The sequence below is a fragment of the Pinus tabuliformis genome, chromosome 3_1, assembly GCF_031772625.1.
Source record: "Pinus tabuliformis cultivar Carrire ecotype Pingquan chromosome 3_1, CPIR1, whole genome shotgun sequence".
NCBI lineage: Eukaryota > Viridiplantae > Streptophyta > Pinopsida > Pinales > Pinaceae > Pinus > Pinus tabuliformis.
Window position 1 is genome coordinate 734,501,680 of NC_142301.1, and position 17,207 is coordinate 734,518,886.

The following is a 17,207-nucleotide window of genomic DNA, read 5'->3' on the forward strand; positions in this document are numbered from 1 at the left end:
AGCTTTGAACTCGTAACTTCCAAATAGCTATGGGTGGTTTTGAACTCATAACCTTAAAAAATCTGAACTTTTAGATAGTACTTGGGATAACAACTGCTGGAGATGGCTACTGATAGATTTGAACTTATAAATTCCAAACTCATAACCTTCAAAATTCCAAACTCTTGGATCTTGGGATAACAATTGGTGGAGATAGCTACGGGTAGCTTTGAACTCATAACATCAAAAAAATTTAAATTCTTGGATAGGACTTGGATAACAACTAGTGGAGATAGCTACTGGTAGCTTTGAACTCATAACTTCCAAAAATTTGAAAACTATAAAAGCCTAAAACCAACTTGAGCTACAGATAGAACCCAACTATTAAATGAATATATTAAATTGATAGGAAGTGTTTTATCATCTATTATATACCTAGAACAAATAGGCAAAACCTCGAACCAGCATCTCTGTAAGAAATTATGATTTTATAGTTGGTAAAAACTTAGAAAAGGATGCACACAGTTAGTTGAGTAACCTGAAAATGCAGGAAGAGGCTGTTGGGTGTTCGAGTTTCAAGCAGGATTTCAAGCAGGAAATGTATTTCTTCCAAATCTCAGAGAAGGTTAAGGTATAGTTTGCATAAGGCGGGAACAACTAAGCAACAAGCAAGTAGTGCTAAAAACTAATGAAAAACGAATATGGGTGTCAAAAATTCAATCTTGAAAAATGTCTAAGATTGTCCTAAAAAACTTTCGAAATCTTTTGAAAACAATGGTTCCATACAAATATAGATCAAGTAAAGATGAGAAAATGTGTGGACCCATTCTTTGGTAAATGGAGGGCAACATGAATGCCATTGGCATCTAAGAATCTGATTTCTGCATGCAATGAAAAGCAACCACCTCTGATCCTGTGGCTCATGCATGAGTAGTGCTGTTTTCCCCAGTTGATGGCTTAACAGATTGTCAGCTTGTATAGAGTACAAGCAAGAAATAAAGTATTTACTATGCAAGACACTGTGACAATCAGAAACATATTAGACCCTCCAGTAAGGTTTGACTACAGTACTTTCTATCAAATAATTGGAATGCAGAACAGGGAACAGAGAAATATAAAGTAATTTTAAAAAGTACATGCAAGATAGCTCTTGAACTGAGTTTCCTTGGCATTAGGAACCTATTTTGTGCATAACTTCACATTACCACCCCCTTACAATCAACAGCATTTCATTAGAGTGAAAAGAATGTTCAAATTTAGATTTAGAGATACCAGTGGTTTTCAAATTTAGATTTAGAGATACCAGTGGTTGCAGGGTTTTAATAGTGAAACCAAGGCTTTTGATGCCGGTAATTACAAGCTCTTTGATGTCTGTAATTGCAAGCTATCTTACCGTAATGGAATGTCACCATGATGAGATCTCATTCCACATTAGCGCACTCCTTCCTTCCTTCTAGGATGTCCCTGTCCTCGTGGATGATGGGTTGCCTTAAACAGACCCAAGAGGCGAGCTTCTACGCCTTCAGGTGTATACTTCGTATATATCTCAGAGTGTCTCCCACTTTCCAAATAGCTATTGAATCTGCCCAAGAAGGACCGATACTCTGGTATCATCTTTTCTATGATGGAATGCCTAAGCTCATCTTGGAGCTGTACATCCGGCACCATCCAACCAGAATGCTTCCAGAGAACCTCCTCAATTGCAAGATTGAAACCCTTGAATCTATCCTTCACGGCCTGCTGTGACACCTCATAGGAACAACCCTCATTCATGGGATTGTCTTCATCTCTCAAACAATTGAAGACCTTCATCCAAGCCGCTCGCTCGTAATAGGTAGTATACTGCCTCACCTTGTCCTCATTCTTGGTCATCCAGTCATGCCCTAACAGCCCTAAAAGCTCTGACACCTTGATCTTCTGGACAATGTAATGAAGATTGTTGGTGAGAAACAAGTATGACAGGGACAAATCCTTGTAGAGGTTAGATTTCAATTCTAAATTATGCTGCAGTTTTCTGATAATCCATCCCACTCTCACAGACAAAGCAGAGGCCGGGCTACCCAATTCATTGTCATGCTCAACCAAGTCCCCAGGCAAGTCCGCTGGGTCATCCGGCAGGGCATTTGGGATATCAATGGGTGCATTGGCCGTTATGTTCATGAGAGCCTCCTTGTAATCAGACAGAAAACTCAGATAATTCATAACATACCTTGTAAGCGGATGAATCGTGCCTCCGGGGACCGGGGTTTTTGAATTTTCTGCCTGGATTGCATTCTCGAATTCCGTCAAAATTTCCCTTACCGATTCCCCGAGCTGAGCAAAGAGAGTAGACGCTTGCGTCCTCACGCTCGCACACGATTCCTGGCAATAAACGGTGTCGATGTCGGGCATAAGGTCCCACAGAGTCTCGTACATGTCGAGCACCCTGAAAAGCCTTTCGCTCGACTTTTTGCTCATGGCCACGGATTCCCCAAATGCCAGAAGCTTCGTCGTCGGCCCCTTGACGACCTCGGCGAAACAGGAATCCCTGATGTCACTAAGCCCTGCAAAAATCTCGTCACAGAGCCGTTTCTCGCTAGCGAACAGAATCCTTACAGCAACTCTCACCGCGCATATCCAGTTCTTGATCTTGATGTCAAGCGCTCCCCATTCCATCCTCTGCACGTCGCTCGTACTGACCCACTCAACGCCGATTCTGTGGAGACAGCCTTTGATTACAGACTTTCTAGTCAGCTCGTAGATTCGCACGCACTCACCCCCGTACCCGCCGGCGATAACCCGCTTAGCTATGCTGCGCAGGTCCAGCACGGCGTCGAGCGGCATCATGTCGATTTCGCAAATCTCGTCCGCATTCCGATTCCGATTCCGGCGCCGCCTGACGTTGCTCGGGTATTGGTCCGTCGACGCCTCGTCGTCAGACGAGCCCTGGCCCAAGTTGCAGTCGTCCGGCGCCAAGGTCGGCTCGACACTGGCTGAAAGGATTCTGTGAAACTCCTTCCGCAGGCGGGCCATCGACATCTCCATGAGGCGCTGCGCGCGCATGAGTTTGCTGGAACTGCCTGGCGTGTCGACCAGATTTTCAATCAATTGACGGAGACCGTCAACTGCAGCGAGATATTCGTAGACTTCCTTGCGGCTGCTCTGGAACAGCATGGCCTTGGACGAATAGTACCAGAATGAGATTATTCGATCCATGGAAGCCAAATTGGCGTCGTAGTCGGCCGATTTCCGAGGTGCGTTGCCCAGATTTTCGTTGCTCATAGACAGAATTGTGAGCATGTCTCTTGCCATGTGCTCGGAGCTGCCCAGAGATTTCACAATATGATGCGCCGTGGCCATTACTCTGTCCTCTTCTTCCCCTGCTGCTGCTACTGCTTGTATCTCCATTGCCGTATACACAATGTGTATATAATATCCACAGATTGCGCTGGATGCTTCGGAAATTTACTGCAGAATCGCAAGATCGGAGAAATCTCGCAGATCCAGAAAGTCTGAATACTCTTTATCGTTCCAAGATAGAAATCCTGCGTATGAACGCCAGAATGACTTTCTGAGAATTCAACCCAAGGCCTCGAGAAACTCGAGCAAAAGATACTAGTGAGAGAATCGAAGCCCGGGTAGATGATCTATTTGAAGGCGCCTAAAATGTAACCGTCGCATTTGCATGGATATGTGGACGTGGTCTAATTCTAAATTTGGTCTTTCATGAATAAAGATCTCTTCGCTGTTAGATCTGAGAGCCCGTGTTTTGACCCGCTCAAACTTAATTACATTGGCTTACACTGGTGCGGCCAGCACCGATCCAGAGGCACAGCCCACTGTAAATTAATACCGACCTCCCTCCGTTCGGGACAAGTCTTCCAATTAATTGGGATATCGATCGACGCCCAGCCCACTGACCCCTTTCCTGTCTTTCTTTACCGCCCTTCCGGGTTGGCCCTGCGCGGTCGTTTTTTCACTCGTATAATGTCGCATTCATGATATAGTCGTGATAGGGATTAATGGCTGCCGCTGATATTTTGTCGTAAATTTTTCTCTTTACTTCCCGTCACTTTCATTTGACTTGAATTGCTAAAGATTTAACATTTGCACGAGGTGAACCGTCTGAGTCAATCCAGAGCAGAATTTTCTTAATGGCGAATGTACCTGGTCCGGCTCCTCCTCTCATAACACAACGAGGTCCTTCCATGCGCAATTTAAGGCTTGCATTAAGCCATGAAGATTTTGCTATTTTGGGCATTATCATATATTTATTATTTAATGTAAAGATAAAATCCGAGAATTGCAGATCTGGATTATTTAGGAGACTAATTTTTTCAGAAACAAAGTCAATAAAGTCCATTGTTAATTTTATCTTTTATCTGATAATTGTAAATCAAGTTAATCAAATTAAAGATACTAAAGAAAGGTAGGAATTTCATTTTAAATGACTTTATCTAAATTTTTCGATTATCTCACCCAATGATCACAAAATCAATAACGATTTTTGGATTATCTCACCCAGTCCATTGTTAATTTTGTTTTTTTTCAAATCTCTGGATAATTGAAATTTACAATCAAGTTAATCAAATTAAAGATATTTTTTTAGATGTGAGAATTTCATTTTAAATGATTTATATCTAAATAATATTAAAATATTTATGTTAATTATAAATTTTTATTTAAAAAAGTTAATAAAATTTAAAATTAATAAAATACAATTATATTTTTTCTCATTTTATAAAACTTTTGTAGTTTTTAAAAATAAAGTAAAATTTGTAAATGTACAATCATTTTATTAAAATTAATATAAATTTAGTGTATTTAAAAATTGGTAGAAATTCAGTTTTTTAGGTGTAACAATATGTTGACAAATTTGTATTTTATTAGGAATTTTCTACTATCTGATTTTTAATATGGGGATTATTTCATTATTTAAATTAGTAGAAAAGACATTGTTCTAATACCATGGTTGTTATTACACAAAACTTATTATTTTTCCTTTGTTGTTGATCCCATACCAGTTAGAAGTCTTAACTATTGTTCAATTACCTCACCTCATTTAGTAGCCTTCATTATCCATCCCAACATTGCTTCCTTCCACATTTACAATTATCATGGGGTTGAAGATGGAAACACTCCCAGAAATATGCAATTAGTTTGGTTGTAGTTACAACTAGTTTGTAACATCCTTGGCTAAGAGTATCAAACAAGAGGAAGCCAACATTGCTTCCTTCCACATTTACAATTATCATGGGATTGAAGATGGAATCACTCCCAAAAATATGGAATTAGTTTGGTTGTAGTTACAACTAGTTTGTAACATCCTTGGCTAAGAGTATCAAAAAAGAGGAAGGTGAACACATTTGACAAAAGATAGGTGAAGTGGATTGGAAGTGTTAAAGAAGGAAGACATCAAAGAGAATGAAATCTTGTGCTAGGAGTAAGAATTGGTGACCTCAAATCAACAAGGTAGAACCATAGTGCACAATATTTGAGTTGAAGATTTGTATACCTTTTTTTCTCTCTAAGGGAGCCTTAACATTGTATTTCCATCTTTATTTCTTAATAATAAAGCATAATTTGGTTCCCCAGATTTAGGTGCTCGTGCGACTACTGGCACAATTCCTGAATCCTCCTGTCAGCAATCTCCACTTGGCTCGCATTCCCCTCCAAGTGGCAGTCATGGCCTTTATTCCACCTCGTTGACTCCTGTTGTCCCCATACTAGGCACCTCTGCTCCTGTGCCCCTGCAATAAATTGACTTACGTCATGGTCATTCCCTTCTCCTGACTTCATTCTCCCTTTTTCATTACCTCCAACGCTCCCTCTGACTCCAGCGTTGCGACCCTGCTTTGCTGCCATCAAACAATAAATTGTGACAAGGGGAGAGGTCGACGCCTCGACAGAGGTAGAGGCCATGGGTGTCTCCCCACCAACTTCAGTGATGCCACCATCGCCACGATGTTCGACTATGACATACCAGAGTCCATTAGAAGAGATTTTTTGGCTATGGAGGAGGCGGACCCCCACAGAGGCCGCCCGATGCGCCGGGCTCTCAGAGACCTCCTCGCCTGCCAATTTAAGGAGCATGCCCAAGAGAGGTTGAAGGTCATGGGTTGGATAGTCAAGCTCTTATCCACCAAAGCCACTCTTTCTCCTCACTTCAACGTCTGGTCAAAGTCCTCTCCATCAAATTCCCTCCAAACATCCCTTCCTCCTCGTTTCATGCTCCTTCTCCTTCACATTCCCCTCTTGTTAGTTCCTCATCTTCTTCTGTCCCTTGTGCTCTCGTGGCCTATCCCCCTCCCTCCCATATTTATGTCCCCTCGATAGCTGATGCTCCTCCCTCCTTCCCTCGTCGTCCCAGTCCCTATGGTTGCTACATCAAGGAGGAGCTTCTGGCAGACACTTGCAGCATGCAAGCTCAAAGCAGTGCCCAAGTACAATGTGGCACCAACGTGGTGACCATGAAGTTCCAATGCGACAGAATCTAATGCATCGACCTTATGTAATTTTTCAAGTTGGTTCTCTTAGTCTGCTCTAGCCTCATGACAAGCCCCTTCAGTATTCATTTTTGTATGGATGGCGAATATCTGTCGTAGAGCCTCAAGACTTGCTGATGGTTTTGGCTCCACATCCATTTTGGTTTCTCATGCGAAGCAATGTAATGTTAGATCCAAAACGTGTGTTTCTAGTTAACTGTCAACTATTGTTTGTAGACTGTAAGATCTCCGAGCTCTGGTTTCCCCTTCTTGGGGCAGAGCCTTTTCAGTTCCCATCTATGGTTTTCTCACACAGAGGCAAAGGATGCTCTCTTGGATGTAAACTATGTAATTTTTTGCTTGTTAATATAATGTAAATATGTTTACTTACAAAATAAATAAAAATAAGGCATAATTTGGTTTTTTGGATGTAGGTTTTTCTCTAGCTTGATAAAAGAGTGTAAGCTTTCTCATGGTGTGGAATCTTAATCTTAATTGATACGTTTAATGCTTATGGTGTGGCAATTTAAGACACATTATTATTTGGTTGTATGAGTAGTGTTTTCTTAGCATTCCACTTGTGAATACATTAAAGAGATAAATAATTAGAAGTATGGTGTATTGTATTTTCGAAACACATGTATGTCCATAACATTAAATAGAAATAGATTGCAAAATTACATATAGAGATATGACAATTATTTTTTATTGGAAGATAGTCCAAGAGATAAAACACTCATTCTTGATAAAAGACACTCCAAAAAACTAATTACATATGAGTAATTCCCACCCAACCATAACCATATTGTAGTGATGCCATCTCAAGTCACACTATAAAACCAATAAGGCAAAGAGAACAATTTATACACTTTTAAATTAGTAAATGTAACTCATTACTATCATAACTTATTGAATATATTCACTGCAAAAGCACTTTAGAAATCTCATTCATTATCCTTTAATAAAAATAAAAAAAATCTATTATACCAAAAAAGAATTTGCAAAAATATTAAAAGAAAAAACTTCTCTCAAACATCCTATTAATAATAATACATAATGTGTGAAGGCTTTGTAACTTGTCCAACCTCTATACTTATTTACAACCATTTTTTCTCTCATACCAAATTTACAAAACCTTCCATTAAAGTATTGGTTCAACCACATTGAAATTTAAATAACTGATACCAACAAAAAAAAATGCAAAATGAAAACTAGAGAGCAAAGAATGAAATGATCTTATGCAAGATAAAAACTAAGAAATGATCTTATGCACAATAAACTGGAGAGCAGAGAATGAAATGATTTTAGATTTTTTTAAATGATTGCGTTCAATTGATTTTTTTAATAATTCATAATGATATACTTAATTCATGTTTTAATAATTATATTAGTTAATTTTTTAATCAATTTTTACATTTTTATTATTAAATTAAAAATTAAAAATTAATTAATAATTTAATTTTATTAGAAATTTATAATTAAAATTTAAAAATTAATAATTAATTAATAATTTAATTTTATTAGAAATTTATAATTAAAATTTAATTTTATTAGAAATTTATAATTAAAATTATTATTTTTAAGTATATATAATAATAAAAGTTTTTAAAAATATTTTATTTAAAAATGATGTTTTTTAATTATTAGATATTTTGGAATTTTTGCTTGGAATTCTGTGAAATTATTTTTGGTTAAATTATGATTTCTTATTGTTTAAAATGTCTTTTTGATTATATCTATGATTCAACATCCTCAAAACTCCTTCAACACTTTGATTATAAAGAGTTAACAATTCAAACTTGTAAATCCAACAAATCTCGACCAAATTTGACTAAAAAATAAAGAAAATGAAGACTTAAAAAATAACCTAATTTTATAGTTATGAAGAGTTTACAACTCAGACGTGTAATTCTAATATAATAATAATATTTTATTTTTAAAATAAGAAACAAAATACAAACATACTATCTTCCAAAATTAATTGTTCAGCAGGGTTGGAATTTCAAATAAACTCACCCGTCGACAGTTTTCACACTTCTCTGATCTATCTTCACAATTTCAAAAAAAATCTTAAACTTTTTTATAAATTTTTAAACCATATTTAAGGAGCAAATCACCTATCACAAATGATTTACCCTTCAAATTCCATCCCTACTATTCAAATTCGATCCCTACTAGTAATTGGTAAAGATTAACCTAATAAACTCAAAAGACATTCATGCTCCTCCACTGACTCCAAAGATTTCATAAAGAAACTTCCACTGGCTCCAAATATCTTTTAAAAAAGAGGTTCAATACATCACAGACAGACAAACACGAGGTACGAGGATCGTTTCCCTCCGCAGCCCCTGAATATCTCCAAGATAATGGAATGTTGGAGATTACGTGGCAAACTAACGTTGAGTTTCCCATACAAGATTCCGACCTGCAAATTAATAAATCAACCTTTTCATCTGCCAATACTCATCCAGCCTCGCTCGTACTTATCGGAAAACCGCACATAACTCACGAGACCGTGGGGCCGAAACTCAACCTTCGCCTATAATGATGGGAACCAAAATTTAACACGTCATAGGTTTGGCCGTATATATTCACGGTTAGATTTAAACTTGTTTAAATTTAATATAGCCCAATTGTATTAATAGATTTATAGATTAAAAATTAAATTTAATACAGCTCAATAGTATTAATAGATTTAAGCTCTTCTCCAATAGATTTCCACGAAATAGTGAAAGCAATACTGATTTCCAAGCATTAGGAAAATAATATTGAGTAGGTACACAGGCATATGCATGAAGCTACCTCAAATAATAATAGATGGGAATGTTCACATCATAGATGAATTTCAAAATGCTATAGTTTATTTTTTATTTTTTTTTTATTTTTTATTTTTTATTTTTTTTGAATTTGTTAGATTTTATAGGTATTTGTTAGAATTACAGGTTTGATCATAATTTTTTATTTTATAAATGTGAAAAAAACTAAAAAAAAAATAGAATAGAAGCTGTAAATATAATAAATATATTTAAATAATTTTATAGTGAAAATTTATTAAAGAAAAATATATTATTTCATAAATACAAAAGAAACCACATAGCAAAACTCACAAGTATAATAAATATATCTAAATCATTTTATAGCGAAAGTTTATTAAAGAGAAATATGTTATTTCATAAATGCAAATAAAACCATAGAGCAAAACCAGTAAGTATAATAAACATATCTAAATCATTTTGTAGTCAAAGCTTATTAAAGAAAAATATGACAGTTATCTCACAAACAATATATATATATATATAATTTTGATGTGAAATCTTGATTTGTGTTATTTAAATTAGCTTTTTGACTGTATATATGGATTCAGCACCATGAAAACCCCCTTTGTGCAGGGTTTACCCATCAATCTTGTGATTTCAATGAATTCCTACCAGATTTTAGAGAAATTTGACCGATCCACAGTAAAAGCTTCCAAAAAGTTGCAATAAAAGAATCCACAGTAAAAGCTTCCAAAAAGTCACAATAAAAACAACTTTTATATATATATAGACTATGCCAATAATATATATATATATATATATATATATATATATATATATATATATATATATATATTATTGGCATAGTCTAACTTATAAACGAAATGACTTTTTTCACTACCATTTTTCTGGTTAATTTTATTAGAGATTTTTAAAAATTCGAATTTAAATTGTTTAATCTGCATAATTCATTTATGCATTCAAAATATATTTTGAATGACAAAAAATCTTGAAATTGTATTGTCGTATTTTAGTGAATTCAGGTGAAAAAGACCATTTCATCTATAAGTTAGACTACCACAAAAATATTTGGAAAAATTAGTTAATAAATTTATTATTTAACTAACTAAACCTAACAACCTGGTCAATTACAATGTAAGATCCTCTTTTCAAGGTTTCATTACATGGAAACCATGTGCTTAATGCCATGTGTCACCAATACCATGTGTTATGAAAAATCAATTAATAGATTTATTATTCAGTTGACCAACTACAATGTAGTATCTCTTTTCAAAGTTGAATGACACGTAAACCATGTACTTAATAGCATGGGTCACCAATACCAATGCTCCCCACCACTGTTGACCGAACAACTTCGACTCTTTCACGTCTAATTTAACCTAAATCTCTGCCTTTAAACTTGATTTAGGGTTTCCCTGGCCAAGTGAGATTGTGTCTCTCACCCTAAGATTGTACCCCCATCAAAGTTTATAACTTCAACTCACCCGGAGATCCTACCCCATCAAAGTTTATAATTTACTTACCACGGATATGCATGCCTAACCAAGATTCTTATAATCATATCCCCATTTACATACAATAAATTAAATAATAATAATTTTAACTCCATTGATTTTTTGTTTAGTTCATTCTTGCTATCTGCAAAAAGTTACCATCCTTTGGCCTCATCATTCCAAGTCTCTTCTAGGTAATTCTGTGGTGGCGTGCTTAATACCATGGGTCACCAATACCATGTGCTAAGAAAAATCAATTAATCAATTATACCATGGGTCACCAATATCATGTGCTAAGAAAAATTAATTATTCAATTAATAGATTTATTATTTAGTTGACTAACCCTAAATTAGACTACACCAAAACTATTTGGAAAAATTAGTTAATAGATTTATTATTTAACTCACTAAACCTAACAAAATGGGCAATTACAATGTAGGATCCTCTTTTAAAAGTTTAATTACATGGAAATCAAGTGCTTAATACCATGGGTCACCAATACCATGTGCTAAGAAAAATAATTTAATAAATTTATTATTCAGCTGACTAACCCTAGTGAATTGGTTAACAAAGTTTAATTACATGGAAATCAAGTGCTTAATACCATGGGTCACCAATACCATGTGCTAAGAAAAATCATTTAATAAATTTATTATTCAGTTGACCAACCTTGGTGAATTGGTCAACTATATTGAGGTATCTATTTTCAAAGTTCAATGACACGTAAACCATGTGCTCAGTACCATGGGTCACCAATATCATGTACTCCCCACTATTGTTGACCTAACAACTTCAACTCTTTTACCAAGTCTAATTTAACTTAACGATTTGTCTTTAAACTTGATTTGGAGTTTCCCTTACCAAATGAGATTGTACCTCTCACCTTTAAATTATACTTCTCAAAGTTTATAACTTCATCTCACCTCTAAATCCTATCCCATAAAAATTTATAACTTACTTATCCCTAACCAAGAGTCTTATAATCATATCCCCATTTACATGCAATAAATTAAATAATAACAATTTTAAATCCATTGATTTTTTGTTTAGTTCATTCTTGCCATCTCAAAAATGCTACGATTACCATTCCAAGTCTCTTCTTCGTAATTCTCTCTTGCCGTGCTGAAACCCTTGGTTGTAGACCTATCCAACTCTTACAACTACTCTCACCCATGTCCATTTCACATGGTAAATATTAGCTAAAGGTCCCATTGAAATCTCGAAACTTGATTGTATTTTACATTGTTAACCCATGAGATAATACCAAATGATAGGATTAATAATGTGAGAGAAATATAAATCATCAATAACATGGCAATGCGCACAAATAAAGCACATGTTATTTATTTTGGAAAGTCTTATAGGAAAAACTAGTCAATAAATCTATTATTCCTTTAACCAAATCCAAAGGATTCATTACATGTAATTTATAGGCACAATACCACAGTGACCAATACCATGTGACTGAAATCATAACTATTGACCTCATAAGTGATTCTTTTATTCAGTCAAGTTTAACCTGACAAAATAGAACTACGCCAAATTATGAGGCTTCTTCCAACACCACAACTTTGTCCCTGAAGTTTTTGAAAAAAAAGGATAAGAAAATTCTTTAAACAAGCATTAAGCGGATTGTTCGATTAACAACCCCGCTCCATGATCTCCCATTCCAAGAAACCATATAACCTAAGGTGGGCTTCTTCTCATTGAAATTTCACAATAGGAATTGGCTATTGAGCTCCTCTATGTCCTCTAAAATCCATTTACATAGAGAGGAAACCTTTAGATAACCATGACTAAATTGCATATACCTCTACCACCTTTCTTTTTTATCCATATTGTAGGAGTATTGATCTTGTATGGATATTGTAAAGTAGATCAACTACATCTAGTATAAATATTAAGAAATACATTATAATGAAAATAATAACTAGACTTCTTATACAATCACCCACTCGCAACAAAAACACTCAACAAATTCATCCACGGGATCTCCAATGAATTCTAGTTTACCAAAAAAAAGTTATAGAGCAATCATAATACTATCCTTTATTCATTTCAAACTATTAATGATATAACACCTGAGAGATAGAGAATAAAATTTAGATTTGAATATCAATACATATTCCGAAATATGGAAAAGGAAATGGAGGCATGCCTAAAATTTCATCCTTTCTGCTTGTCTCCAAAATAAAATAAATTAAGCTTAGCAATCCAACCCTTTAGTTATCTTCATTATCATCTTAAAGAGGAGATGATGTTGGATCCTCTTGAAATAATTAAGGATTATAATTATTATTACAATAAGTAAGATGGGTAATCTATGACAAAGTTATATATGATCTTGCAATAAAATATTATTGATGTTATTATAATAGTTATGATTGGCCAATTATGACAAAGTCATAGATAATCCTTCAATAAAAGCATGGTAAATCAGGCTCTTCAAGGCTAAACAAAATTCTTAACCTTCAACACCCGTTTGATAAAGTCAAAATTTGCTTATGCATATGAGTTCTAAAAGTAAATGAATGGTTAAAGTATTCCATCAAATCATATCATGGCATGCATACCAAACAATAAATATTTCCATTGGTCTTTTCATATCTAATGCATCAACGGTTAAGAATAACAAATTGAAGTATTTTCATTAAAAGGTGCACCTATATATTTAAATCAAGGTGTTGCCCATATGTCATGTGTTAGCCATGGAGTTAAATATTATTGGATTCTCCTCACCACGTGCTTTCCAATAATCCCTCACATGCCTTATTTGGCCCTCTGTAACTCAAGATATGGCTTCCTGAAGATGCAACCTAGCCATTGTTGATTTGATATGTAAATCATTTATGGATGCTGGATTTGATGCCTTGAGGTTCCTTTAGGTGTATATCACATGAAATTATGATTAAAAAAATATAAAAATTGATATATGTTAATGCAATCCTTTAATGTTTTCCAACATATTGGAACTCAATGCATGCATTTTCATTTTTCCTTGGGAAAGACATCCTCGATAAATCCCAGACACTTCCCCTCATTTCAAGAATGGTACCCAGAGTAAAGAGGGGAATGTATGCTATTGTAGACTTACCCACAATGTAAATTGAGTGAGGCCCACATAGGTAGAGATAGACAACCTAAGGACTTAACTCCAAGGTCTCTTGCTTGCTATTCATAGCTATCAACAACTTGATCTAACCCACCAAAAAATGTACACATCCTCATGTAAACACTTCAATTAATTTTGAACTTTTGTGCAATATCACTATTTTAAGTAAAAAAACCCTTCCGCCTATCATCCCAAAGACATGTGGCCTTTTACCCTTGGTTCTCACTCTGCTTTACCTACTATGTATCGCCTATATGCTATGCTACCTAGCATATATATTTTGCATGCTAATCCTTTATATCACCATATATCATTTACTCTCTAGCTATCTTGCCACCTATCTTGGGATAAACTTTAGGTTTTATTATGGATGAGGAGGGAAGGATAATTATGGAAAGAAGGTTGGAGGCTTATCCTTTTTCGTTCTGCATCAAAGGAAAATAGATGCAAAGGAAGGGGTGACCTTTATAGGGGAAGGGTAGTACATGATTAGAGATGGGACTCAAACTTAGTGTCAACACAATGTTGAAAATTCATGTTATTTTCTAACATGAAGCATTTCTTACCAATTGGGTTATTTGTTTTTGGATAATTTCTAGAAATTATTTTGACTCCATAGGTTCTTCCTGGGTAAGTTATGGATATGATACTTGGGCCACGTGGATCCTATTTAGCTCCATCAAGGAGGAGCTAGTAGGATCCCTTATCGCCTGGTCAGAGGATTCCATTTTGGAGAATGAAATTTCAATTCAACAATCGAGGTTATGTATTCAAGATTTAATTAATAGGGTTTGTCTAGAAGTTGATGTGGAAGAGACTAAATATAATGGTAGATCCTCTAAGGTACAATCTTTATTCCAAGTGTTAGATTTGATCATGTGTAACTCCTCATAGTTCCCCCTAATTCAACAATCACCCAAATTTGGAAAGAATGCCATGTTTATTATCTTTCAAAAGGAGTATTGACCATAACCCTTTTCTCAAAGATGATATTTCTTAATTCATTGTTGAGTTACATCCTTCCTAGAAAAACATTGGAGTTACAAAGTCTTCATGTAGTTTCTCCTTGACTATGAATTTTGGCAGTCTTTTAGGGAAAACTTTTGGTGTTCCTCTTGGTTAATTAATGAGGCTTTATTATTGTGGGAATTGGAATGTGGTATAGGAATAATCGATTTGGAGGTGAAGGATAAAATACATAGAAAAAAAAACCCTAAAGTCGAAGGGAGGGGATTGTGTTTACCTCAATATGGGTGATCATATCAACATAAAAGACATCATGGATCTTGGTAATCACTCTTTGGTTGGAAAGTTTATGGGATGCCATATGTTTGTGGCATTACTTGGGGTTTGGATTGAAGCAAATTGGATTCCCCTCTTGGGGTATCTTTTGGGATTTCATATCCTAGTAGGAGATTGGCTTGATTTTTATCCTTTAGGATAAAAAGTATGCAGAGGTTACGTTGAATGCCTCTATTTCTGGGATTCAACCTTGTTAATTTTGAAACCTTGGTTCCCTCCTTTTGACCCAAGGGATTTAGTAATGGATAAGATGACCATATGATTCAAATTATTATGGTTACCTTTGGATTGAGGGTCGATTGTTAGGTTTCATGTAATTGCAACAAGTTAGGTAAAACCCTAACTATTAATGATAATCTTTGGTCACTACAAATTCCATTCAATCACTCTTATTTTAGTGAAATGCGTGTTGGGGGTGGTCTCTTAGAATTTATTGAATTGGTATGGGGATATTGTAACTTTACACAAATGCTTAACTTTGTCATTGTTTTCTTCTGGTGTGTAAGATGTCATTGTTTTGGTCATGTGATGGAAGATTGTGAGGTCCCAATGACTAGAGTGACATCTTGGGTTCCAAAATGTTCTAAGTTCTTTACCTCCAATATTGAAGTGGTAAAGGTGTTGAACCCTCCTAGCTTGATTTCTTAGCTTGCTGATATTTCAATGCCATATATTCCTCTAAAAAATTATTTTAGGGGAATTTAGTATGTAAGTACCCTTCAATTTCTCTCATTGAGGAAGGTCGAAATCACTTGACTATTCAGGTAGAGTTGAAGGTGGATCTCGCATCTCCATATTGGATCAACCAAAGGAATTTATTTGATAGGGAGACACCAAAAATTTACAATGGTATTTCTTCCCCCCCCATGTTGTTGTTGTGGACAAGATTTCATCCATGGATTTTTTTGGAGATGTTTATAGAGTTTTTTCTTCTTCTAATCATCATGATGAGTACAAAACCCATTATGTGACCATCTCTCTCCATGTTCCGTGTGTTGCGGGTGGGGGGATTGATAATGATCCTAGAACTTCTCCATCTAGGGGTTTTTTTGATGGGATCCCTTAAAATTCTAGTATGGAAGGCTCACAGTCTATTAGATCGGGCCTTTAAGGTAGTGGAAATTATGATTTTATACCTTATAAACCATGAGAGGCCATCTCAATTTCACTCAAGATTAATGATGATTCAGGAGGGTGTTTCTCTCATGGTGGGAGGGTAATAGAAAATTAAAGTTTAGACATGCCTATGAGACAACCTCAAAGGAATCTTGTTAGAGTTGACATAATTTTATTACTAGGGTACTTAAAGCACCTAAAGTCCCATCCCAAGCTAAAAAATAGAAATCATTTGTTGAACACAAGAAGCCTTAAGAGCCATGCCAAAAAAAAAGGCTTTGATGCAATGCATTGGAAAATATTTTATTAAAGGGGAGCCTTTCTTTGTGATGCATTAACATATTTGATAAAAAGTTAGATTTTTTTGGCTAATGACTCTTTTGGGAATTCTAGAGGATTCGAAACAAGTTGGAGAGATAACATTAAGGTTTTCAACACCTTTTCCATCCACTAAGGACTATTCTCTTAGGTTGACTTTAGAAATTTTGATTCAATTTTTTGTGTTATAAATATCTACGGGTCACATGAGAGCAAGGAGGCCTTCTAGAATAAGATCTTCATGTCCCTTCTCCTAATGGCACCAAAGTTATTATTGGTGAGGACCATAATTTTACGATTAATAGTGACAAAATTTGGGGAGTTTCTACATGTGAAGCCAAGTCCCTGTATAAATGTATCAAATTTTTGATACCACACCCTTGGTGATTGTTTTAACCCATACAGGGACCTCTTTAACTTGCATACCAGTTCTTTCTTATCCTTCACCGCAAAACCTTCAGGTTGCTTCATGTAGATCTCCTCTTCCAAATCCCCATGAAGAAATTTTGTCTTCACATCCATCTGTTCTACCTCAAAATCAAAAGTAGCAGCAACAAATACAAGTTATCTAATAGAAGCTACCTTGGAAATAAGAGAAAAAATATCACCAAAATCAATTCCCGGCACCTGGGAATAACCTTTTGC

General features: G+C 35.3%; 1 protein-coding gene across 1 annotated transcript; it reads right to left on the reverse strand.

Moving 5' to 3' along the window:
• Nucleotides 1-1,171: 1,171 nt before the first annotated feature.
• On the reverse strand, nucleotides 1,172-3,869 carry LOC149189418 (exocyst complex component EXO70B1-like). Its single transcript, XM_089413207.1, has one exon. The coding sequence runs from the start codon at nucleotides 3,364-3,366 to the stop codon at nucleotides 1,411-1,413; it is 1,956 nt and encodes a 651-aa protein (XP_089269333.1). The 5' UTR covers nucleotides 3,367-3,869; the 3' UTR covers nucleotides 1,172-1,410.
• Between the last annotated feature and the right edge of the window lie 13,338 nt (nucleotides 3,870-17,207).

Bases quoted from the DNA above. Each gene is read 5' to 3' on its own strand.
- LOC149189418 (XM_089413207.1), bottom strand. From the start codon at position 3,366: ATGGAGATACAAGCAGTAGCAGCAGCAGGGGAAGAAGAGGACAGAGTA.